General features: G+C 36.0%; 1 protein-coding gene across 7 annotated transcripts in view; it reads left to right on the top strand.

The window, feature by feature from the left end:
- The window catches only part of VPS13B (vacuolar protein sorting 13 homolog B), a 760,370-nt gene that overhangs the window by 356,937 nt on the left and 375,805 nt on the right, over positions 1-27,628 (top strand). For all 7 annotated transcript variants that reach the window (XM_087864704.1, XM_087864702.1, XM_087864703.1 and 4 more), the window contains one exon: positions 22,159-22,286. In XM_087864704.1, the coding sequence (XP_087720830.1) occupies positions 22,159-22,286 (128 nt within the window). The remainder of the gene's footprint in view (positions 1-22,158; positions 22,287-27,628) is intronic.

The raw sequence follows: 27,628 nt of genomic DNA, 5'->3' as shown, positions 1-27,628 counted from the left end.
GTTAAGTACTTTGGGAAATTGAAAGTTGTAGATGACGTGGCTCTTGTTCTCATGGACCTCAGATTCTAAGAGGAAAGAAAAAAGTCTTGTACAATATGGTAGACTTCACAAAGCTGAGGAAAAATTAGGTAAAGGAGCCATTATTACAGACTTTAGGAATTGGAAAAGTTTTCATTGGAGAGGTACAACCTGAGGTAGGTCTTGAATAGATAGGGTTTGTGATAATCAGGAGGGGGCGGTTAACTTGGATGGGAACAACAGGGGGGATTGGAGTGGAGATTCTTCAGCAGAAGTAGTGGAAATTAAAATTGAACAGATTCAGAGAGGCAAGACCAGCTTATCCAGGACTTTGAAAACCAGATGCGGAACTTGGGGTTTCTATCTAAGATAGTGCTATTTATTCTTGAATAGTATCCTATGGTTGAGAGTAGTCTAAGATGGAACGGAAGGAGGAAGACCCTTTCCAGGAATGTGATGTACACTTCTTTATAAAGATGAAGTTTTTCAGCAGGTTGGTAGCCATGAAAGTGGCAAAAAAAAAAGAGTACAGATTTAGGTTATTTATGTACCTGAAAATTGACCTCTTTTTTTTTTCTTTTGCAAGAAGTATATTTGTGTTTCTTTCTAGTGACACCAAAATCATTATTTGGATTATGAATGAGTAATAGCTTCTTTTCCATGGCTATACATATGTGATTTAGAACAGAGTGAAAGGTCATTATAAGAAAATAATTCTAAAATTATTGCAGTTCCTACACGATAATAAAATTTTCTAAAATAGCTCTATGCTACCTATCATTTTAGTAAGTTTGTTATCCATTCATTTCCCATTTTCAAAGGTAAGCTCCTCAAAAGCACAACTTCAGGGGTGCCTGAGTGGCACAGCGGTTAAGCGTCTGCCTTAGGCTCAGGGCGTGATCCCAGCGTTATGGGATCGAGCCCCACATCAGGCTCCTCCGCTATGAGCCTGCTTCTTCCTCTCCCACTCCCCCTGCTTGTGTTCCCTCTCTCGCTAGCTGTCTCTATCTCTGTCAAATAAATAAATAAAATCTTAAAAAAAAAAAAAAAAGCACAACTTCAGTCTTCTGCATCTTTGTTCCCCTTAAGTCCTAGTACAAGTAAGGGACTAGTTGTGCTTACTGAACTGAACTCTTACTTTTCCATAGCTCATAAGTTTTGGAAGAGGCCATCATTTTCCTTTATCTCATTTTCAAGTGTTTTCCAAGCCACAGCAACAGAATGGAAGAATAGCTCTATAATAAGATTCACAGACTGGTATCAGTCTGCTTTTATTCTTGCTGTGCTGAAATTCCCTCAACCCTTCTGAAATTTCCTATGGACTTGAGGAAATGGGGGATTGAGAGAAAGGTAGTGGGGACATGGTTCCTCTTCTACTGTGTTCTTTAACCCAGTATTTTTACCAGTATTCTTATGTTCAAGGAAGAGCAAGGAGGACAACCGGGCTAGAGCAGAGAGCACTGGGAAGTGGAATGGAAGAAGAAGTTAAAAAAACAATGGGGAAGAAAAATCCTGTAGGGACTTATAAGTCATTGTAAGGATTTGGACTAGTAAAAGTGAGTAATACAGGATGCCATAGAAGGGTTTTGATTAGAGAAGTGATATGGCAATTTTAATAGTAACACTTTGGGTGCTGCGTTGAGAATAGACTGTAGAGTGGAAAGTATAGAAACGGGTAGACCTGTTGACCTGTGGCTTGTTGGCATAGTGTATGCCTGTAATCATGGTGACTTGGGTGAGGATAGTATCACTAAAGGAGGTAAGGTCAAATGCATGATATATTTTGTGATGGAGCCAGTAAAATTATGCCAATTGTGTGGATGTATAGTGTGTGTGTAGGGGGAAGGTCAGTCATTTTCACCTAAGCAACTGAAAGGGTGGATTTGCTTTTTTCTGAGACTTGAAGGAATATAAAAGCAAAAGTGTGGGGACAGAGGGAGATTCCAGAGTTTTGCTTTGGCCATGTTAAATTTGAAATTCCTGTTAAACATCTGAATGGAGACGTTGAGTGGACAATAGGATGAGCAGTCTGGAGTTCAGAGGCTAGGTCAAGACTGTTTTCTGGGAATTGTCTCCTTATGGAGGATACTTAAAGCCATGACATTGAGTGAGATCATCTAACAAGAGAGTGTTTGTAGAGAAGAGTAATGATCCAAAGGTTGAATCTTGGGACACCGCAACATTTAGAGGTCTGGAAAATGAAGAGCTAGCAAGAAAACCAAGAAAGCTACTGGTGAGGTAGAAGGGAACACAGAGACAGTGGTGTCCAGGAGGAATCAAGAAAGTGTGTCAAGAAGGTGGCAATGATCAAATGTTTCAATTTCCTCTAATAGGACCTATTAGTCAGTGTTTTCCACTGGCTCTAAAAAACAACCACAAAAATCTCAGTGTCTTGACACAATAGACTTGATTTCTTGTTCAAGGAAAGTACACTGTTGTGTTCACAGTGTCTTAGCTCTTTTCCAAGCAGTGAGTCGGGCATCTGCCATTTAGTCACACTGCTGATTCATTGGATGGTCTGCACTCAGCCAGCAGATAAGAGAAAGAAGTGAGAAAAGCACACTTGCTCTTGATTGCCTATAGAGCTTAGAGAGGTACCATCTAACTTTAGGTCGTACGTTATTGGTCAGAATCATTCACCTGGGCTTGCCTAGTTGCAGACTAAGTAATACAGGGGAATAGGTAGACTGATTAATAGGGACTCTTGTCTCTGACACAAGGAGTGACAGTGAATCCAGAGCTAAAATCTTCAAAGAACAAAGGGGCGAGGATGCTAACCTCAGGATCATATAGATTTTTTCAGTTAGGAGTAATGGGTGTAGGGTGATGACATGAAAATCCAAAGCGAGGCTGTTTTTTAGAGAGGAGGTACAAAAGTAGACTGGAAGTGGCAGTGAAGATCAGGGAAGCCACTGAACCCACTCCCAGGCCCAATTCTATGCAGGGTATGGCGAGAAAGCATCAGCTAGTTAAGAGGACTTCACAGAAAGCAGTGTCCTTAGGTTTGTGTGAAAAGAAGATGGAAAGTAAGTTCAGAGAAAAGATTTAGGAAGATATGGGAGATTTTACTAATGATACCTTATGAGTTCTAGAGGGCAGAATAGAAGAGATTTCAGTGTTGTAGAGTGAGAGATGGCACCAGGTGGGGTTACACAGAGGTCTTTGGTGATGAGGGTTGCAGTCATAAGGGTTATTCTTAGAGTTTTGGCTTCTCCTGTTGGCCGGTGTAAATGGAGATAAAGGGCATGAAAGAATTAACCTTGGGATTATAAGGCAGAGTTAGTTGACAAGTGTTGGGGGCTGGAGGGGTGTAGTCTTCTCAAGATCACTCAGGTTGGTTGGTTATTGGTTATTCCAGTTATGTAATACGTGTTATGTATCAGGCACAGTTCTCAGTTCTGTAATCAAGTGTGCAAAATACAAGTTTATTTTTGTAGCAGAGATACAGAACTTACCTGTGGTCCTCAGTTATACTGGGCTGAAGAAGTAAGTAATCCAAAGTCAATCCAGGGTCACCCAGAGTTGTGTCAGGGTTTTATGGGGATCATATTGAGGAAAGAATTTGACTCTCGTCTGGGTTCTGTGGCATCAGCTTTTCTCTCAGGCAATGAAGGTGGAATGCTTGGAGGGATCTTTAGAAGTAGGAACTTCAGTTAATCAATCTTTGTCTTTCTCCTTGACTATTTAAAACAAAGTTTGAAGAAATGAAACTTAAATGATACTTTCAACACATACTTAAAATTATATACTTAGTGGATACTTAAAAATGATTGCAATTATATATGCCAATTTAAATCATTAGATGAAAGAATAATGAAATTTTTAGGCCAGGAGTACTCCTTTGGAGTGTGGGACCCTCAAATTAGTCAAAGATCAGAACTTATTTTTCCTGCGAACCACTTAAAAGCAAAAGGATCAAATGCAGATCAAATAAACACATTTTGTGAATTTATTTAAGTTAATATCCAGGCAAGGTTCTCAGGTGATAATACATCAATTTATAACTTCTGTGTCAGCAATCAAATAAAATGAGCAATATTGAGGGTGGTAAGCAAAACAGCTCCTAATCGGTCTTCTGTTTTCACGCTCTCTCCCATGGTATATCTGTATGCTACAATGATATATGTCCTATATGTCCTGTGTGAGTATCAGAATTTGCACTTCTAAAACCCAAATTTTATTACATTTCCTTGCATAGAAATTTTCACCATCTTATTAGTACCTTCAGGATAAACGTCGTGTTTCTCAGCATGGTATTTCAAGCCCTTCACAACTCGACCTTCCACTTACTTTCCGGTCCGATCTCCAGTACATCAGTTTCATTTGCCCTGCAGTGTGCTTCACGCTAGCCTCCTGTACACTTTGGGCCTCTGTGCCTCTCTTTATGCTCTCTGCCTACAACTCCTTCTTTCTTGGATTTGAGAATTCTTCCTGAACCCAGATCTGTGTTACCTCCCCTGTGAAGACTTTGCCAGTTCCTGATTGAATTAGCCAGTCTCTATAATTTGCAGAATATTTTATAGCATAGCATTCATCATGCTCTTTGACAATTGTTGTATTTAATTAGATTTATATCTCCTCTCTAGACTGTAAGCTCTTGGAGGATAGGGATTGTGTCATATTTTGCAGCCCTTACTGCACTACCCTGGTAAATGGACATTGAATAAAATTTTTGAGTTTATGATGAATGAGATTCCTTTCTGCCTTCCTTCCCCTCCTTTCTTTCGCTTTTTCTCCTTTTACTTTCCAAAACATAAATGTGAACATTCAAATTCTAGTAGTGATCTGATAAGCAAAGTTTTCTCACTTATTTTTCTATAATCCCCTGGTTAGTTTATGTTTAGTTTCTCTCTGAGCACTTAAACTGTAAAGATCAAAGTTCAGGTTAAGACTTCACTTCAGAAGAAGCAGTGTGAAGGTATTTATGAAGGGCAAACACTAAGTAACAACCCCAATTTTACAGAACGACAGAACAACCAGCTTCATTATTATAGAGTTGCACTTTGAATAATTTAATCATTGTCAAAACTTAGTTCTGAGTATAAGGTATGTGAAAAACAATACTAGCCTTGTCAAAAGTTGTAGCTATAAGCAAGAGACTGCCTCTTCCAACTTCAGAAATTCTTGATGCTCCTCTAAGATCTCATGATATTAACTGCAAATACTTCATTTGTTTATTTTCTGCTGTGGACTCGTACTTCTGGTGGTGGTAGTGTTGGCTGTATTGTGTGTGCCTGCACGCTAAGAGTCATGGAGGCGCACACTTCTTGTTAATTGGTTTTATTTTGGAATTAAGGCCAGGGCGAAAGAACAGTAATAGTCCTGGTGGATCAGTGTGGTTAAGCTGTGTATAAGTTGAAGGGCAGGTTCTAGAGCCATTCGTATCTTTGCCTTACTACTTAGGACACGATGGTATTAGTGATTCCTTTTCTCTTTTTCTCTCTTCCCTTCCTCTGCTCTCCCCTTTCATTCCTTTCATTTCTCCTTTCTTCTTTCTTTACAGGTAGCACAATGGCTGCCCCACACCGTGGTTTTCCTCTGAGATGGAGGCAGCCTTTAATGCTTCTCTCTTGAGAGTGATGGATGAGAAACTTGAAACCTAAATAGCTGAAGTGATTCTAAGAGCACATATCTTGAATTGGTAGAAAAAAAGGTGGTACCTAGGTTTCCTTGTTGCCAGTTTATGCTTTGAGGAAGCTTTTACATAAATATATTTATCCCATTAGTGTCGGAAATTTCACCACTGAAGAGTTTTTTGTTTTGTTTTTTAAATCTTGAAGCCTTCTACATGTATGTATAAGCTCCTTGAATACTGAAACCATGTCTGTTTTGTTCACCGTGATATTCCCAGTTTTTTAACTGGGATGCATAGCGGGTGCACCCTGATGCATAGCGGGTGCTCCTTAAACAGTGTGGAATGATTTTTTTTTTTTTTGGCATGTTGAAATTATGGGATATTTTAATTGCCTGCCTTCCTTCCTGCCTTCGTTCCTGCCTTCCCTCCCTCCCTTCCTGCCTTCCTTCCTTCCTTTTCCTCCTCCCTCCCCCTCTCTTTATTTCTCCCTTAACTGCATTTCCTGTTATTTCACCAGATATTAACATATATTAGTTCTGTAATAAAAGTATCTCTAAGAATAGATCATTTATTGGCAAAAGAATACCTTAAGCCTATGAAAAACCAACAGAATTTATCCTTGTCTTTTATGACGTCTTTGTGAACAAGGTAATGAATTGTGATACTGCCTGTCACTATTGTTTCTCTTCTGAGACACTTACCCTTCTTTCTCTTTCAAATTCTGCACAGAAACCTGAAAAGTATGCCACTCTAGATAGCCTAGTATTCTCCATTCGGTCTTAAGCTTTCTTTTTTTTTTTTTTTTTTTAAGATTTTATTTATTTATTTAACAGAGATAGAGACAGCCAGCGAGAGAGGGAACACAGCAGGGGGAGTGGGAGAGGAAGAAGCAGGCTCATAGTGGAGGAGCCTGATGTGGGGCTCAATCCCATAACGCCAGGATCACGCCCTGAGCCGAAGGCAGACGCTTAACCGCTGTGCCACCCAGGCGCCCCGGTCTTAAGCTTTCTGAACTTGTAATGAACCAACCCTATAGTCCTGCTTCAAGTCCTACTGAAGTATTTCTCTTTTGAGTTTGCAACTCTCCCCTCTTTATCTTTTAGGAAGCCTTGATTTCCCTTATGGATTGTTTTTGGTAGTCATCTTCTCGTTTTCCTTAAGACTTTTAAAAGTATGCTGCCTCTCCAGGATGATCTACAACCTGAGTTTGCAAGGCTTAGTTTCAGGAGGTTTTTTGTTTTTAGCTTAAATTTCCTTTTAGGTAATTCAGCTCTGTTTAAGACAGTTACCCCTTGGCATAATAATGTCATGGCTATGAGTACATGTCTGAACAGCTTGATTTCCTTTAGAACATAAAGGAGAAATAAAGATTGGCACCCTTGGCTTCTTGGTGATTATTTGAAATTTGAAATGAACATGAAGCCATCAATCATAACTATATGCCTTACAGAAAGTTTTATATTTTTAAAGGTTTTCTTTATTTATTCGGGGGGGGGGTGGGAGGAGCAGAGGGAGAGGGACAAACAGACTCCATGCCGAGCACAGCCCAAAGCAGGGTTTGATCTCAGGATCCTGAGGTCATGACCTGAGCTGAAACCGAGTCAGATGCTTAACTGAGCCATCCAGGTGCCTACAAAAATGTCAAATAATATGCTATTAGGGAGAGATTTTAAGAAAGTACACATAGGATTTTTTTTCTCTTTCAGAAAAGATTCTGTAATGTATATAATTGGCAAATCACTGTTATACCCCTGAAACTAATACTGTATGTCAGTATTATAATTAAATTTATAATTAAACTATAATATAATTAAACTATAATTAAAATTATATCAATTGATTGAATCACCCAGTATTTACTGAGTAAGCCACTATACTATTTCAGGCTGCTGCATGAAATAGAGGAATCATGGATTGCCCTATCAGTGAAATGAATACTGTCTTAGTATCAGCATTATGATGAATAAAGTACATAAACATACAAATTGATGGTCAAATGTCAAGGTTAAAGAAACAGTGCTACAGGAATTTTTTATTGTTGCTACTCTCTTATTAGAAGTCATTCTCCTTTATTGACCAATTACTAAACCTGACCTGCTTTTGTGATAGCACCTCTTTAAGGCTTTTACACAGCAGATGATGACCAAAAACAAGGCTAAATTCTGAGAAGCACTTACTATGAGAAATGAATTATATTTTTGTAGCTGAACAAATATTTTTTGACTCTTCAATATCATGAAGTAACCTTTTTATTGTGAGAGTCTTGGACTTAATAGCATAAGCCATTTGGTCTCAAATGCAATATTTGGTGCCATTGGTTTATATATACTATAAATTATTTAGAGTTGCCATTTAACCATTGACATCATTACTCAAACCCTCAAAATAAGAACAGAGGTTTTTGACATACTGACTTTGAGTAATTGTTACCAGGTTCCAGTTCAACCTTAAGAAGGAAAAAGAATATTCTGATGTAAATCATTGATATGTTGAAGCAAAAATATATGATTGTTTAATTATTTGGCTTGGAACTTTTAGCTTTATGATTTTTCAGCCAATTTTTATCTAATCAGTGTTACTTTAATACGGACATAAGATTATTTCTCATTGGAAGAGTACAATGATTAATGGGCAGAACTCAGAATATATTTTCAAAGTTCAAGCATTAACTGCTACCGTTTATTACTATACCATGTCACTATACATTACTGTTCCTTTTGGTGAGACAAATATTCAGATGTTTAATATAATACCATCAATAATTAAATATGTTATACAGAATTATGTCAGAATTCTGTGAGGTGATAGAGGAAGGACCTCTAATTTGGGGAAATTACTGACCGTTTTTCAGAGGAAATGGTATTTAAGGTAAAGCTGAAACACAGGTTGATTTTGATAGAAGAGGAGGGTACTCATGTTTCAGATGTGGTAACTTTTCACTTCTTTTCTATACTTTACAGTCAGTCTTTTTCATCATCATTTTCCTATATTTATAGTACTTTCATGAAATATTTTTATACACATTACAATGTTTGAATTGAATAGTATTGTTGATATTAGATAATAGTATTATTAATTTCTGACATTTAGACTAAATTGCTTTCCTTAATTTTTATGTTAAGTGGGACTGCTGAAACATTCAAGTTGAGTCCAAGTGCAGTACCTTTCTTTTTACTTTTTATTTTTTTATCTTAATTCCAGTATGGTTAACTACAATGTTATATTAGTTTCAGGTGTACAATATAGTGACTCAACAATTCTACATATTATTCACTGCTTATCAAGATAAGTGTACTCTTAATTCCCTTCACCTATTTCACACATTCCCTTATCCACCTCCCCTCTGGTAACCGTCTGTTTGTTTTCTATAGTTAAGAATCTGTTTTTTGATTTGTCTCTATTTTTTTTTCCTTTGCTTGTTACAAGTTTTGTTTCTTAAATTCCACATATGAGTGAAATCATATGGCATTTGTCTACCTCTGGCTGAATTACTTTCCTTAGCATTATATTCTTTAGCTCCATCTATGTCATTGCAAATGGTTTTATTCTTTCCTTATTGCTGAATAATATTCCAGTGTGTGTGTGTGTGTGTGTGTGTGTGTGTGTGTGTGTGTGTGTACACCATATTTTCTTTATCCATTCATTTATTGATGAACACTTGGGCTGCTTCCATTATTTGGCTGTTGTAAATATTGCTTCAATTAACACAGGAATGCATGTATCCTTTTGAATTAGTGTTTTTATGTTCTTTGGGTAAATACGCAGTAGTGCGATTACCAGATTATAGGGTAGTTTCATTTTTAATTTTTTAAGGAACCTCCATACTGTTTTCTACAGAACCTGCACTAGTTTGCATTCCCATCAACGGTGCGCAAGAGTTCCTTTTTCTCCACATCGTCACTAACACTTGTTGTTTCTTGTGTTTTTTATCTTTGTCATTCTGACAGGTGTGAGGTAATATTTTATTGTAATTTTGATTTGCATTTCCCTGATAACGAGTGGTGGTGAGCATCTTTTCATGTGTCTATTGGCCGTCTGGACGTCTTCTCTGGAGAAATGCCTGTTCATGTCTTCTGCCCATTTTAATTGGATTATTTGTTTCTATGGGTGTTGAGTTGTATAATTTCTTTATATACTTTGGATAGTAACCCTTTATCAGATATATCATCTGTAAATATCTTCTCCCATTCAGTAGTGTGCCTTTTGGTTTTGTTGATTGGTTCTTCTGTGGTGCAGAAGATTTATATATTTATGTAGTAGTCCCAATAGTTTATTTTTGCTTTTGTTTCCCTTGCCTCAAGACACATAGGTAGAAAAATGTTGTCATGTCCATGTCAGAGAAATTACTGTCTGCACTCTCTTGTAGGATTTTTGTGGTTTCAGGTTTAATATTTAGGTCTTTAATCTGTTTTGAATTTATTTTTGTGTATGGTGTAAGAAAGTGGTCCAGTTTCCTCCTTTTGCATGTTGCTGTCCAGTTTTCCCAGTACCACTTGTTAAAGAGACTTTTTCCCATTGGATATTCTTTCCTGCTTTGTCAAAGAGTAATTAACTACATAATTGTGGGTTTTTCCCTGTGTTTTCTTTTTCTTTTTTAATTCAGGGATTTTCCCTTCTGTTCTATGTGTCTATACTGTTTTGATTACTACAACTTTGTAATATAACTTCAAGTTTGGAAATGTGATACCTCCAGCTTTCTTTTTCTTTTTCAAGATAGCTCTGGCTATTCAGGGTCTTCTGTGGCTCCATACAAATTGTAGGATTATTTGTTCTAGTCCTATGAAAAATGCTGTTGATAGTTTGATAGGGATTACATTAAATTTATAGATTGCTTTGGATGGTGTGTACATTTTAACAATATTTGTTCTCCCAATCCATGAGCGTGGAGTGTCTTTCCATTTCTTTGTGTCCCCTTCAATTTCTTTTACCAGTGTTTTATAGTTTTCAGAGTACAGGTCTTTCACCTCCTTGGTTACATTTATTCCTAAGTATTCTGTTATTTTTGGTGCAATTGTAAATGGGATTGTTTTCTTGATTTCTTTTCTGCTGCTTCTTTGTTAGTATATAAGAATGCAACAGATTTCTGCACATTAATTTTGTATCCTATAACTTTACTGAATTTGTTTATCAGTTCTAGTAGTTTTTTGGTGAGAATTTTACTTCTTCCTTACCAATTTGGATCCCTTTTATTACTTTTTGTCGTCTGATTGCTGTGACTAGGACTTCCAGTACTATGTTGAATAAATGTGGTAAGAATGGACATCTTTGTCTTATTCTTTACCTTGGTTTTTCTCCATTGAGAAAATGCTCTGTTTTTCACCATTGAGTATGATTTTAGTTGTAGTTTTTCATATATGGCCTTTATTATGTTGAGGTATGTTCCTTTTAAGCCTGCTTGTTGAGGGTTTTTATCATGAATGGATGTTGTACTTTGTCAAATGCTTTTTCTACATCTATTGGAATAATTATATGGTTTTATTTTTTCTCTTATTGATGTGATGTATCATGTTTATTGACTTGTGAATATTGCACCACCCTTGCAACCCAGGAATAAATCCCACTCCATCATGGTGGATGATTTTTTACATGTATGGTTGGATTCCATTTTGCTAGTATTTTGTTGAAAATTTTTGCATCTATGTTCATCAGAGATTTTGGCCTGTAGTTCTCTTTTTTTTGTAGCATCTTATCTGGTTTTGGTATCAGGATAATGGTAGCCTAAAAGAATGAATTTGGGGATTTTCTTTCCTCTTTTTCTGGTTTGATAAATAGTTTGAGAAGAATAGGTTTTAAATGTTTGTTAGAATTCGTCTGTAAAGTCATCTGGTCTTAGATTCTAAGGAAGTTTTTTGATTACTGATTCAATTTTATTGCTGGTAATTGATCTGTTCATATATTCTATTTCTTCCTGATATAGTTTTGAGAAGTTATGTATTTCCAGGAATTGATCCATTTCTTCTAGGTTGCCCAATTTGTTGGCATATAATTTTTTACAGTATTCTCTTACAGTCCTTTGTGTTTCTGTGCTGTTGGTTTTTATTTTTCTAATTTTGTTTATTTGAGTCCACCCCCCCCCCCCGCCCTTCTCTCTCTTTCTCTCTTTTAAGTCTGGCTTAAAACTTATCATTTTGATCTTTTCAAAGAAACGGGTTTTGGTTTCATTGATCTGCTGATTTTTAGTTTCTATTTCATTTATTTCCTGTTCTAATCTTTATTATTTCATTCCTTCTACTGGTGTTGAATTTTTTTTTTCTTTCTTTCTTTCCTTCCTTCCTTCCTTCCTTCCTTCCTTCCTTCCTTCCTTCCTTCCTTCCTTAGCTCCTTTAGGTGTAAGGTTAGGCTATTTGAGATTTTTCTTGTTTCTTAAGATAGGCTTGTATTGCTGTAAACTTCCCTCTTAGAACAGCTTTTACTTCCTCTCAAAGATTTTGGACTATGTTTTCATTTTCATTTGTCTTCATGTCTGTTTTTTTTTGTTTCATCTTTGATTTCTTATTTGACCCATTCATGGTTTAGTAACATGTTATTTAACCTCCATATATTTGTGCTCTTTCCAGATTTTTTCTTGCGTTTGATTTCTAGTTTCATAGAGTTGGGACAGAAAAACAAACGAATGGTATGACTTCAGTCTTTTTGAATTTGTCGAGACTTGTTTTCTGGCCTCATATGCGATCTTTTCTGGAGAATATTCCATGTGCACTTGAAAAGAATGTGTATTCTGTTATTTTAGGATGGAATGTTGTGAATATAACTGTTAAAATCCGTCTGATTCAGTGTCATTCAGAGCCACTTTTTTCTTGTTGATTTTCTGTTTGGATGATCTATCCATTGATGTAAGTTGGGTGTTAAAGTCCCCTGCTGTTATTGTATTACTATTGATTACTTCCTTTATGTTTGTTATGAACTGCTTTATGTATTTGGATGCTTTCATGTTGGGTGCGTAAATATTTAAAATTCTTATATCTGCTTGTTGATGTGTTCTGTTTATGATTATATAGTGTCCTTCTTTGTCTATTGTTACAGTCTTTGTTTTAAAGTCATTTAAGTATTGTTACCCTGGCTTTCTTTTCACGTTCATTTACATGATAAATGCTTTTCATTCCCTTCACTTTCACTCTGTATATGTCTTTAGGTCTGAAATGAGTCTTGTGTAGGCAGCATGTGGATGGGTCTTGTTTTTTTAGTCTATTCCATCACACTATGGCTTGATTGGAGTGGTTAGTCCACTTACATTCAAAGTAATTATTGATATGTATTGTAAATTTGTTACTTTTTTTAGTATTTGTTTTTGTAGTTCTTCTCTGTTCCTCTCTTCCCTTGCTGTCTTCTCTCATGGTTATTTGGATTTCTTTGGTGGTATAAGTGGGTTTCTTTCTGTTTTATTACTGGTTTTTGGTTTGCAGTTACCAGTAGGTTTGTATATAAGATCTTCTGCATACAGCAGTCCATATTAAGTTGATAGTTGTTTAAGTTTGAGCCCAGTCTTTACTTCTCTCCCCAACACATTTTAGGTATTTGGTGTCATACTTTACATTTTTATAGTTTGTGAGTCCCTTGAGTAACTTTTAACAGGTGTATTCATTTTTTACTGCTTTTGTGCTTCCTTCTCTTCTTAATCTTACTTATGTCTTTCCTTTCCACCCAGAAAGTCCCTTTTAACATTTCTAGTAGGATTGGTTTAGTGGTGAGGAATTCCTTTAACTTCTGTTTGTTTGAGCAACTGTATTTCTCCTTCTGTTCTGAATGATAGCCTTGCTATATAGAGTATTCTTGGCTGCAGATTTTTTCATTTCAGTGCTTTGAGTATATCATGCCATTCTCTTCTGGCCTGTAGCTTCTGAAGAAAAATCAGCTGATAGCCTTATGGTATTTCCCATGTATGTAACTGTTTTCGTTTTTCTTGCAGCTTTTAAAATTCTGTCTTTACCACTGGCGTTTGCCATATGAATTACTACATGCCTTGGTGTCAACCTCCTTGTGTTTACTTTGTTTGGAGCTCTCTATGCATCCTTGATCTGGGTTTCTATTTCCTTCCCCAAATTTGGGAAGTTCTTAGCTATTATTTTTTCAAATACATTTTCTGCCCTCTTTTCTCTGTCTTCTCCTTTTGGGATTTCTGTAATGCACATGTTATTTGCTTGATGTTGTCGTTTCATTCCCGAAGTCTGCTCTCATTTTGTGTAATGTTTTCCTCTCTCACCTGGTCAGCTTGACTGTTGTACATTACTCTGTCCACCAGGTTGCTGATTCTTTTGCTTCCTCTAGCTTACTATTTATTACACCTAATGTAGTTTTAATTTCATTTATTTTGTTCTTCATCTCTGATTGTCTTTTTTTAAATCTCTGTGTTAAGGGTCTCACTGAAGTCATCCACTCTTTTCTCAAGTCCCATGAGTGTCTTTATATGATAATTACTTTAAATTCTCTGTCAGGCATATTATTTTTTTTTAATGATTTTTTTATTATATCATGTTAGTCACCATACAGTACATCCCCGGTTTCCGATGTAAGGCTCGATGATTCATTAATTGTGTATAACACCCAATGCACCATGCAATACGTGCCCTCCTTACTACCCATCACCGGTCTATCCCATTCCCCCACCCCCCTCCCCTCTGAGGCCCTCAGTTTGTTTCTTATAGTCCATAGTGTCTCATGTTTCATCCCCCCTTCTGATTACTCCCCCTTTCTTTATCCCTTTCTTCCCCTACCGATCATCCTAGTTCTTATCTTCCATAGATGAGAGAAATCATATGATAATTGTCTTTCTCTGCTTGACTTATTTCACTTAGCATTATCTCCTCCAGTGCCGTCCATGTTGTAGCAAATGTTGAGAACTTGTTCTTTCTGATAGCTGAGTAATATTCCATTGTATATATGGACCACAACTTCTTAATCCAGTCATCTGTTGAAGGGCATCTCGGCTCCTTCCACGATTTAGCTATTGTGGACATTGCTGCTATGAACATTGGGGTGCATATGGCCCTTCTCTTTACTACGTCTGTATCTTTGGGGTAAACACCCGGTAGTGCAATGGCTGGATCATAGGGTAGCTCAATTTTTAACTTTTTAAGGGACCTCCACACTGTTTTCCAGACTGGCTGTACCAACTTGCATTCCCACCAACAATGTAGGAGGGATCCTCTTTCTCCACATCCTCTCCAACAATTGTTGTTTCTTGCCTTGTCTATTTTTGCCATTCTAACTGGCGTAAGGTGGTATCTCAGTGTGGTTTTGATTTGAATTTCCTTGATGGCTAATGATTTTGAACATTTTTTCATGTGTCCGTTAGCCATTTGTATGTCCTCATTGGAAAAGTGTCTGTTCATATCTTCTGCCCATTTTTTGATTTGTTTATTTGTTTCTCGTGTATTGAGTTTGAGAAGTTCTTTGTAGATCTTGGATACCAGTCCTTTATCTGTAGTGTCATTTGCAAATATCTTCTCCCATTCCGTGGGCTGCCTCTTAGTTTTTCTGACTGTTTCCTTGGCTGTGTAGAAACTTTTAATCTTGATGAAGTCCCATAAATTCATTTTACCTTTTGTTTCTTTTGCCTTTGGAGATGTGTCATGAAAAAGGTTGCTTTGGCCGCTGTCATAGAGGTTGCTGCCTATGTTCTCCTCTAGGATTTTGATGGATTCCTGTCTCACATCGAGGTCTTTCATCCATTTGGAGTTTATTTTTGTGTATGGTGTGAGATAGTGGTCAAGTTTCATTCTTTTGTATGTAGCTGTCCAATTTTCCCAGCACCATTTATTGAAGAGACTGTCTTTTTCGCACCGGATGTTTTTTCCTGCTTTATCAAATATTAGTTGCCCAAAGAGCCGAGGGTCCATTTCTGGGCTGTCTACTCTGTTCCATTGGTCTATGTGTCTGTTTTTGTGTATCAGGCATATTATTTATCTCCATTTTGCTTCAGTGTCTTGCTGTGATTTTGTCCTGTTCTCTCATTTGGGATGTATTCCTTTTTCTCCTCGTTTTGTCTAACTGTGTCTATTTCTGTGTGTTAGGAAAGTCAGCTATGTCTCTTGCTCTTGAAGATAATGGCTTTATGATGAATAGGTTCTGTAGTGCCCTGCAGTGCAGTGTTCCCTGCTCACCAGAACCTGAAGCTTTCAGTGTCTCTTACATACATTGTGTACACCCTGCTTTTGTGGCTGAGCCACTTTTTCCTTCAGTGCACTCATCTACAGTGCCTTTTTTTGTTTTGTTTTGTGGGCATTGTTTGGTTCATGTGGTGTCAGTGGACCAATCTGGAGCTGTATAGGCTTGAATTGAGTCAGTTCATGGATTTGCCCATGATGCAATAGCAACAAACTGTGAGGATCCTTCACTGTGTTGTCTCCTAAGAAGCTTTCATTGGTGGGTGGGGCCTGAAATCTGAAGAGCTGTCTACCCTTTGCCCACTGCTATGGCCACAGTGTTACTGGTGTGTGTAGTTATCTTTCCCAGTTTCTCAGGGAGTACTTTTGAGTGGTGCTGTCCCCTGTTGGGACTGCTTTCACCTTTCTAGGCCTGTGGTTCTGCGCTGGGTGGACTCTGGCCAGGAGTGCATTGGACGATCGGCAAGGTATGGAGGAAGAGGAGGCAGGAAAGGGAAGGGTTAGCAAGTTAAGTAGCGAGTGTGGACACCAGGCTGGTCCCCCTAGGTGGTCATGTGTTTATGCTGGGGGAGGGAAATAGCACCTTTCATCTCCTCTGTTCCTGAATGACTCTCCCAGAAATTTCTGTCCCTTAGGGACAGGCTCTGACATAAGTAAGGTACGCTCCCTCTTATATGCTCCAAGTGCTTTTGAAATTGGTGTTCTATGCTTATCTCTTGGGCTGTCTCTTTAAGGGTGGGGACTCAGCTCCCTGTTACCCTCTGGGCTCTTCCAGAACCCAGCCTGCTCATTTTTAAAGTTGCAGGTTTTAAGTCCCATTGGTTCTAAGAACTCACAAAATTTGGCTCTCTGGTTTTCAAAGCCAAATGTTATGGGGATTTGTCTTCCCTATGTGGGCTCCCCTGTGCCTGGGTCTGTTTTGCTCTCCTTTTTATACCTATGGAGCCCCTCCCTCCCGTGGACAGACCTTGAGGGTCCATTTAGCTCCTGACTGTATATCTGCCCATTTCAGATCCTTTTGGATGTGGCCTCTTCTCTATATTTAGTTGTAGAATTTTTACTGCCAGTTTTTGGATTGTTTTCTGAGTTATTTACACTTATGTGAATGTTATATACTTATATCCTTGGCTTGAGGTGAGCTTAGGGTCTTCCTACTCCGCCATCTTCCCAGAAGCCCAGTGCAGTGCATTTTCCATGGCATAGAAATGAAGGATTAATACTGCAACAAGTTGGATAGTACATACCCAAGAACTGATTGTTATTATTTTAATCAATTAATTTTCAGTCTCAAAAGTACCTTATTTATTATTAACAGTACCTTATTGTTGCAAACAGGAAGTATAATAGATGTCAGACTACTCTGTTAAATGTACGTTTTCTTATAGCCCCAGTGAGACTGAACATATCTGATGATTTCTGAACAATTGGTGGTACCATGATCTTGAGTAAAAAAATGATACATTTAGTGTGTATTTGGTAGAAGTAAAAGTTACGACACAGGATTCGAAAAGCTGAAGAGCTGCCATAGCACAGTTGTTAAAGGCATGGACTTTGGAGTCAGACTTCCTAGATTCACATCCCTGTTTTCCACTTCCAGCTGGATGACTTAGAATAAGTTACTTAATCTCTGTATGGTCATTTTTCTTATCCAAAAATGGTGAGAATAAGAATCTGAATAATGATGTGTTCCTCCTGGGGTTGTTATGAGGTTTAAAACAACCAATATTATTAGTAAAGCTTTTAAAGCAAAGACCTGACATGTAGCAGGTGTTAGAGGTTTTGGTTAAATAAAGTATAGATCAAGATTGGCAGAATTTATGATAATTTTCATATCCTACCTGTAAAATATGCATAACTACAGAAAATTGTCCTTTTTTAAAAAACTGTGTTCCTCATATCTTTTAGAAAATATGGATTGAAAATCCAAAATAATGTGATTTTACACTTCTAATAACCAGATGTTGTAATAATGGTATTTATAAGAAGTTAATATTCTGTATTAGATTTTCAAAATTTGACCATAGAAATTTTTTTGGAAAACTTTGGTATTCATTGTTCAAAGAGTTTTAAAATTTTGATGGTACCTAAAAATGTATTTTTATAGAATTTATTTTTATTTATTTTTTTAAAAGAGAGAGCAGGAACTGGGAGGGGCAGAGGGAGAGGAGAGAGTGAATCTCAAACAGATTCCATGCTCAGCACAGAGCCGAGCATGGGGCTCAATCTCACTACCATGAGATCATGACCTGAGCTGAAACCAAAAGTAGGATGCCTAACCAAGGCGCCCCTAGAGTTTATTTTTTTAAAGCAGTTTTAGGTGCTCAGTGAAATTGAGAAGGTACAGAGATTTCCATTGTATCCCTTGCCCCCACACATGCTTAGACTCCCCCATTATCAACACTCTCTACCAAAGTGTTACATTGTTATCATTGATGAAGTTACATCATTATCACCCAAAGTCCATAGTTTACATTACAGCTCACTCGATGGTGGTATACATTCTGTGGGTTGGACAAGTTTATATTGACCTGTATCCACCATTGTAGTACCATACAGAGTAGTTTTACTATGCTACAATCTTCTGTGCTCTGCCTGTTCCTCGCTCTCTCCTCAACTCTTAGTAACTACTGATCTTTTTATTGTTTCCGTAGTTTTGCCTTTTACAGATTGTCATATAGTTTGAATTAGTATGTAGCCTTTTCAGACTAGCTTCTTTCACATAGCAAGATGCATTTAAATTTCTTCCATGTGTTTTTATGGCTTCCATAACTCATTTCTTTTAAGTGATAGATAATATTCCATTTTTTGTATGTACCAGAATTCATTGATTCACCTACTGAAGGACATCTTAGTTGCTTCTAAATTTTACCAATTGTGAATAAAGGTCCTATAAATTTCTGTGTGCAGGTTTTGTGTGGTTGGTCTATATTTAAGATAGTTATTTAATTTGGCAGAATTCTACCATAGGTTTAGGTAACCATTTTGTTCTCATAACTACTAATGTACAAAAAGAACGTGATGAAGTCTACATGAGTAGAAAGAAAATTAATGTGTTTTTTATTAAGAAAATTGTAGTAGGTAATTCATTGTTGTAAAACAATTAATTCTGAAATAAATGGAATAAAGTGTTATAGATACCCCCTTTCCTCTTACCCCTCATCAATTCTGTTTTACTCTCCTTAGAGGTAACATCTGCTGTGGGTTTGTTTTTTACTCTTCTATAACTTTTTCTGAAGTTATATGGGGTAGACAAATCACGCCCAAACTCACACATTGTTTTAAAAACATATTTGGACTGTACTACACATACGTATTTTTCTCATTTCACAAGGTATTAAAAATATGCTTTCTCATTTGTGGAACATAAGGAATAGCAGGGAGATTGGTAGGAGAAGGAAGGGAAAAATGAAGGGGGGGGGTAAACAGAGGGGGAAATGAACCATGAGAGACTATAGACTCCAGGAAACAATCTGAGGGTTTTAGATGGGAGGGGAGTTAGGGGATGGGCTAGCCCAGTGATGGGTATTAAGGAGGGCACGTATTGCATGGAGCACTGGGTGTCATACGCAAACAATGATTCATTGAGCCCTACATCAAAAACTAATGATATACTCTATGGTCACTAACATATCATAATAAATAAAAACTATCCATAAAAAAATATGCTTTCTGTCATACCGGTAATTGTTTCTCATTTTAAATGAATGAATTAGGGGCACCTGGGTGGCTCAAGTGATGAAGTGTCTGCCTTCGGCTCAGGTCATGATCCCAGGGTCTGGGATGGAGTCTTGCATGGGGGCTCCCTGCTCAGCAGGGAGTCTGCTTCTCCCTCTCCCTTTGCCTGCCACTCCCCCTGCTTATGCTCTCTCTCTGTCAAATAAATAAAATCTTTTAAAAAAATGAATGAATTATAATCTTCATTGTAGGTATTCCAAAGTTTTTTTTTTTTTTAAAGATTTTATTTATTTATTTGACAGAGATAGAAACAGCCAGTGAGAGAGGGAACACAAGCAGGGGGGAGTGGGAGAGGAAGAAGCAGGCTCTGGGAGAGGAAGAAGCAGGTTCCCAAAGTTAATTTAACCTTCTTTTTTTTTTTTTTTGATGGTCAGATAAGTTGCTTAGCATTTTCCTTCTCCATTTCCTCTCCCTTCTTACCCCCCATGCTCTCTCTCTTTTTTTTTTTTTAACTATTTCAAATAATAGTGCTGATACTGACCATTCTTTATGTTTGTATGGATGCATCTTACATTGTTATAGTACTTCTATACCATAGATTTTTAGAAATGGGATTATTTTGAAGAAGAATAGTGTATGCTTAAATTTTGATAGCTACAAATTGTCATCTCTTGCAGTTCTACTCTATAGATCATATTTATATTTCCAGTACATGAAAAATTCTCACAAGAGGCTTCAACAACAGATTTTGTAAACATACAAACTGATACTTTAAAATGTTTGCCAGTGTGGTCATTGAAGAGAATACCTGAATTTTGTCTTAACTTTTATTTGTTTGTTGGCAAGTTTGAGCACTCTTAGTTTATTGGCCAAATTATGTTTTTCTGTGTATTGTCTGTTCATATTTTTTTCCATTTTTTATAGTTGTTGATATGTTTTCCACTTAATACCTTCTTTTGAACTAATGGGAATTTCAGCTTGGTAGGTGTAAAAAACTAAGGGTTTTTCCCCTCTCAATTCTCTTTCTCCTACAGCTCCATTCTTTCATCTGCTGTGACCTAAAACCTTGGAGTCATCCTTTCTTCACCATTCTCTCTTAATGTATTTGTAGTGCATCAGTAAGTCCCATTGGCTGTAGCTTTTACAGGGATACAGAATTTCATCACTACTTACTGCCTTCTCTGTAGCCACCATCTCTCACATATTGTCTTCCTGTTTTAATACTTGTAGCCTGTTTTCCTGCAGAGTAGCCAGAGAAATTCTTTTAAAATATGTCCAATAATTTTATGACTATATTTAGAATCCATTATTATATCCTAGCTTCTTCAAAGCAAAAGTCTTCTTTCCGTGGCCTGTATAAGCTCTGTATGATTGGTCCTCATTTATAGCTCTGACTTCTTTTCCTACTTCTGTCACTCTTTACTTTGCTGTGGCCAATATTGCTTCTATACTGTTTCTTAAAAATCCTAACTAGACAGCGGGACACCTGGGTAGCTCAGTTGGTTAAGTGTCTGTCTCTAGCTCAGGTCAGGATCTCAGGATCTTGGGGTCAAGCCCCATGTCGGGCTCCACACTCAGTGGGGAGTCTGTTTCTTCCTCTGCCCCTCCCCCTCCCCCTGCTCTCTATCAAATAAATAAATAAAATCTTAAAAAAAAAAAGAAAATCCTAAGTACACATCTGAGGACTTTTACAATACTGTTTTATCTCCCTGGAATACGCTGCTCCCAAATATCTCCATGGATCCCTCCCAAACTCTTTTTTAAAATAAACATTCTTTGAATTTCTAACATGTATAATGTGGTAGACTTGAGTTTATGAGGAAAAAAGATTATGCTCCATGCCTTTAAGGTATGATTAATCTAATATAAATGCAAATAAACCAAGTTGGGAAGATAGGGAAAGAATGAGTTGAGATACAGCAACTATAGTTCACATAGTGGTGATATAGTAGCATTTATTTTGGAGAGAATTATAGGACCATCAAACTTAATTTATTCAAATTCTTAAAGAGCAAGTTCTGATTTATTTATTTTGTGCTACTTAAAAAGTACTTAAAATGGTACATACAAATTATATGTTTGCATTAACATATAGTATATGAAATATGTATCGATCTGTTTGGAAATAATACATATTGTTACAAATTATTAAATTAAAAGTAATTTCTGAAATTTCACATTAAAAATAACATGCTGTACGGAGTGGAATATCACATTTTGTTAATCTACAAATCTGCCTTTTATGTAATCTCATACTTCTTTTGGTTACTTTCAAAATCAGTTTCTAAAGTTGAAAGAATATGGATAAGCTTTTGTTATCAGGAGAATTCATATATAGGAAGACTTCTTTCTTATCAGTTTTGGATGAATCAGATGTTTTATTGTTGAACTTCCTTTTCTTTTCAAGTAAAGCTTTTATTGCAGTATTAATACTGAGAAATGGGTAAATTGTTAGGTTACAACTTAATGAATTTTTGTGAAGTGGATATATCCATGTATTAAGTAAATAGACTATTAGATTATAGCATTGTTCCACAGTGTCACCTCCCAGTCACCAATTCCTGACAAGAGTAACCAACATGGTCCTGACTTTTAACAGATTAGTTTCACTTATTTTTGAATAGTGCAAAAATCAGTAATTCTATAATATAAAATGGTCTAATACAATATTTTATAATCTCATTTGGACGTATTAAACAAGGAAAGAAATAATTATGGAAATATTTTCTGTATATTTTTGTGAAACAGTAAAGTACATATGTGTTAACTAACTGTTCTTATACTTAGAATCCCGACCATTGTCAGTTCCCGTGAAAGCCATGATGAATCTCTCTGAAGGCTGTAGAAGTCCTGAAGAAAGAATGAAAGAATTTATTGGAGTAGTGTGGAATGCAGTAAAGAGTCTCACACTACAGGTAACATAAAAGTAATAACCATGGTTTTAATTTCTATAATCCTTTATAATTTTCAGCAACTTAAATATTGGTAAAAAATAATCTCACTGGTAACAATATTGGTAAAAAAATAACCTCACTCTTAACACTTGTGTATACTGTCTCATTTCTGTAACTTAGAAACTCTTGGCGCACTTTACGTGTTAACAGAATGATATGAAATACCTATTATGTGTTCTTGATAAAGTTATAAAAATACACACATTTTGAGATGTTTCTTTAAAAAATTCATCCGACTGTTTCTTTAAGCATTATTTAAAGGATTTTAAGTGTTCAATATACAAATCAGAAAACACTGGACAATAGGCCAAGTTGGACAGTGGTCCCTGAGATATTTAAGATAAGGTCAGAATGGCCTAGTGACTCTTGGCTTTGGGGAATAAGAGGAAGGAGGCTGTCCAAGTGGGGTTTCAGGTGCCAGTTTTGGCCTTTGGGTGGATAGTGATGCCATGAAATGGTAAAAGAAGCAGCTTTTCAGAGTTAGGGGCAAATAGGGAGTTTAATTTATGCATGCATTTGAAATGCCTGTGAGATATCCAGGCTTCTGTTAGACCGCAGGATATTCATATTTGGAGGTTAAGGAAGAGATTCACAGCAGAGATATAATTTTGGGAATCATCTACAGATGATTAGAACCAGGAGAATTGGTCATCCAAAAAATATGTAAAGTTGAAAGAGCAATGGGCCAAGGGAATACCATGTCTAAAGTAGACAGTAAAAGAGAGTGTCCTTGAAGCAGACTGTAGGAGAGAGAGATCAGAAATGTAGAAGGAAAAGTCAGACAGTTCATGGAAGCCAAGGGTGTGTAGAATTTCAAGGAACTGTACTTAGCAATATCAAATTCTGGATCTTAACTATGGACTTTGCTTATCTGCAGTATGAAATGGTTACATAATGTTTAAGGTTATTTATAATTCTAACATTCTTGTGGGATTCTTTTGGTTCTTTTGCTTGTTTTATAATGATACAGTGCCTTCATTAGCTTTGTCACTAGCAATAAACTTAATCTTATACATTATTATGGATTAGTTATAAGTAGAGATACTGATGTTACTCATTTTTTTCTTCTTTAAAAAATTTTTAATTGTGGTAAGATATGCTTAACATAAAATTTGCTGTGTTAACTATTTTTATGGGTGCAGTTAAGACAGATGTTCCTTACTTGACTAAACTTATTGAGTATAAATTAACATATACAGGAGTACTAATGATTATATCTTTGTGTAGTTTATTTTGTATATGACCTAGGCACTTGCCTGCCTCATTCCTAGTCCCTGCCCTGTATTATACATGTGGTATATTTAGACATTTCCACATGTTAATGTGTCCTGGAAAGGTTTAAAGATAAAACTTGATTCTGATTAAATGATTAAAATCTAGGCCTTAAAATTCTGAGTTTTTAAAATAGTGGTGTCCATTTTCCAAGATGTTTTATGAACTAAAATATAAAACAGAAAACACTGAAATTGTCATCAGATAAAACAGAACATCATACTTGAAGCCATCAAAGGATTATTCTTTTAGTGGAAGTTTGAGCAAGTGAATGTGTTTGGAATCAGAATCTCTGGAAAATTGATTTTGCAGCCAAAGTTGATATTTGCTAAGCCCATGTTCTCTTTTACTTATGATAGACATATCTTGCATTTAGACATTAACAGTATTCACTGTAACCTATTTGTTTTTCAGTGGGAAAAGTAACTTCCACATTTTATCTTAATGGATTATGTTATAGTACTTTATGTAGTCTTGAATAGTTTTTTAAAATGTGAACTTGGTTTGGGGGCCTTTTTCTCAAAAGATTAGCATAAACTCAGTTCTTTGCAATTTTTCTCTATCGGCTGATCAGCAAAGATCTTATCTATTATACTTCAAAAAGCTACATTTTATTCCAGAAGCACATGATTGGCAACAGCATGCAGTTGACAAAATAGAAATATTCTGGGCTATAATTCACTAATAAAGGAGAACACTGCCCTAGTTTTTGCCCAGCTGTTTTTTTTTTTACATTGAAGATCAAGTTTCTGTTATATGGCATTTTCTACGTGATTTTTGTCCTTTCTGAAGCTTTCTGAGTGTACTGTATAATAGAGTGGACTCTTTTTTTTTCCCCATACCAAGCCTCTTGGTCTCCTTCTTTTGCTAATAATGATCTGTTATTCCTTTAGAGAACTACTTCCCACATTCCTTGATTTTGATGTGTCAAAGTGTGTCAGGTCCCATAAGCTAGTTAGGCTAGACCGATTGAATTCTCTCTGCCAAGAAGTTACATATAGAATATGATCAGTAATGCGGTAATCATATTGCATGATACACTTGCTGTCCTCATATCCAGTGAAATTTCTGGCCTATCTCCATGATTAAATAAGGGTAAACATTTGAGGCTAGACAGATCAACTACCAGCCATCTTAATTGTAAAAGTAATTATTTACATTAATGCATAAAATTTTGCAAGGTTCATATTTTTATTTTTAGGCATTGAGAAAGTGACCACAATTGCATGGTAGTTTGTTAGAAGGAGGAAGTCTGGAATTCAAATGTAGGCATTTTTCATGTTTTCTCTTGGCGGATATTTATGGGAAAATGTGGATTTGTAACAATCTGGAAAAGAAGACAACTAAGGTTCACTTTTGAGGTTTTTAACTTAATGCCCTAAACTGGGTATATTTAGATTTCTACTATATATGATGACACCTCAAATATTTTCATAGTGTATTAAGAATTTATAGAATAGGAAAACTGATTTGGGCAATAGTTAATATATTTGTTATAGTGCAAATGGAATACTGCATATTTTGGTGGCCTCTGTGTACATAAATAGTTGCATCATAAGCATAAGTCTTTTTAAATAGACTGTGAACATCTCTTATGAATCCATGAGAGCTAATATATGGATCTGACATATATGAGATAATCAGTGTATGTTCATTGACTTTATTTTATTTAGAAAACCTTCAGGTGAGAGTTAATATATTGCATCTTTATGTCAGAGCTGATCCCCCCCCCCCCCCCCGTACAGATGAGGAAACTGAAGTCATGGAGAGATTAAACAACATGTCAAAGGTTCCACAGCTGGAGTTGAACCCATCTAGCCAACATGTCAGTTTTATTAATTACTCAACTAGGTTGTCTATGTAGAATGAAATGATGAACAACATGCACTAAACAATTATTTTAATTAATATCCATATCTGATGCTAATAAAAATAATTGTGTTTAGCTATTTAATAATTACTCAGTACCTAGTACATGCTAGACACTGTACTATGTGCTGAGACTATAAACAAAATAGGCAAAGTATCTGACATTACAGACCTTATATGTTCTAGTGAAAACTCTGTAAGGCTATTAGAATTTTAAAACCCTCTTGTTTCAAGTTTTTTAAGTGCTGGGATTATGTCTTTTGTCTCTGTATTCCTGACTTTTAGTTCATGTGAGGTATTAATGCATGAATAAAAGAAAAAGTGAATGAAAATATAACCTGAAATGTTCCTTCATATTTGTTTTTATTTGAAACTGGTTTTTTTATTTTAATTTTTTTTATTATATTATGTTAGTCTTTTTTTTTTTTATTTAGCACAATAGTTTATTAGGTTTTTTTTTTTTAAATGATTTTTTATTTTATTATGTTAGTCACCATACAGTACATCCCCGGTTTCCGATGTAAGGCTCAATGATTCATTAGTTGTGTATAACACCCAGTGCACCATGCAATACGTGCCCTCCTTACTACCCATCACCAGTCTATCCCATTCCCCCATCCCCCTCCCTCTGAAGCCTTCAGTTTGTTTCTCATAGTCCATAGTCTCTCATGCTTCATTCCCCCTTCTGATTACCCCCCTTAATCCCTTTCTTCTGAAAAATAAAATTCATGCAGAGAACATTTCATTCTTTAGAAAGTTTACAAAATAGAATCATCACTAAAGTTTCAGTTTTAAAGGAAGGAAAACATGTTATTTGGGAATAGGAAATAGGAATGTTATTTAAAAGTACAGAAAATATGGTATAACATTTTAAAGCATTTATATATAAAGTATTCTATACAATAGACAGTGGGCTAATTAAACTGTTCAGATTAATGTATAAGTGAAACCTATCTTAGTCTCTTCTTTTTAACTACCTTGTGATCATAGTTGTATAGTACACAAATTAGAGGAATCTAAGTTTACCAAACCTTACATATGGAAGATGGGTTGGGGTACACAAAGGCATACATCTTTTCAAATGGTACATAAACTTGGAACTTCAAAAAATGCATGACAATCATTTCATTTATTAAAATAAGAATACCAAATAATTTCTACTTCATTGGTTTATTCTCCGTGTATTATACTTAGATATGTAGCCCTTGACCTAATAGGAATCAAAATAGAGGTGGTTCTCCTTCAAGAATTTGTAATAATCCCTTCACTTTAACACATGAATGTGTTCAATATTGGCGAAAGAACACGTTGCTACCAAAACTGAAATAAGATCCTTGAAACAGAAAGGATGTTGCCATGGAAAAATGAAGTAACACTCAGTGCAGCTGTGATGCATTAATGAATAGGATATTTTTTTAAAAGATCATTTGTGTTTGGTGTGGCTCAGAGGGTCCCAACCAGATGGTTTCCATGAACATGATCTGACCCCCGGTTTCAGGACTTCTTACTGGCAGATTACTTCATTTTCTTTCCCTTGGATTGTCAGATCCTTACATTAATGCAAAATTTACTGCTGCAGATTTATATTCACTTATATAAATCACTCAACATTTTACATTAAAACCACAATTTTAGACATACAGTTTTACAGTTATTTTAAAAAGTGTAAAAAGATTTATGTGATAGCTATAGTATATATAATAGATGTAACATTATAATAAGTTTGAGCAATTTGGATTATATGTATGTTTTGGTTCTTATCATTAAAGGAATCTCCGTAACACATCATATTTTAGAAAGTTTATTTTTCAAAGTTGTATATCTCAAGCTAAATTTGATGAAATAATTTATTTTGAATTAGTGGAATTTTGGAATGTATTGTGGTTTTGGAAATCTTGGCACAACTTAAATTTATTTCAGATGATATGCATGTATATATTTGTATAGTGTGGCATATTATGCTAATTACCTCATATTCTTGAAAACATTTCTTAACATAGCTTCAATACCTACATGAAGTGTTAAATACTGACTCTTTTTAGTTTGACACTATAACCATAATTAATATGGGAGAATATGTTCTCACTACACCATATTACCTTGTGAACTGGAACATCAGTAATTATGTTAAATATTTAAATAGATAAATGTAATGCATCTGA

Source organism: Ursus americanus, chromosome 9 (genome assembly GCF_024610735.1).
Source record: "Ursus americanus isolate L20-20 chromosome 9, mUrsAme1.1.p, whole genome shotgun sequence".
Classification (NCBI taxonomy): Eukaryota; Metazoa; Chordata; class Mammalia; order Carnivora; family Ursidae; genus Ursus; species Ursus americanus.
The sequence above is the reverse complement of the archived record's forward strand: the minus strand, read 5'-3'. Positions and strand labels throughout refer to the sequence as shown.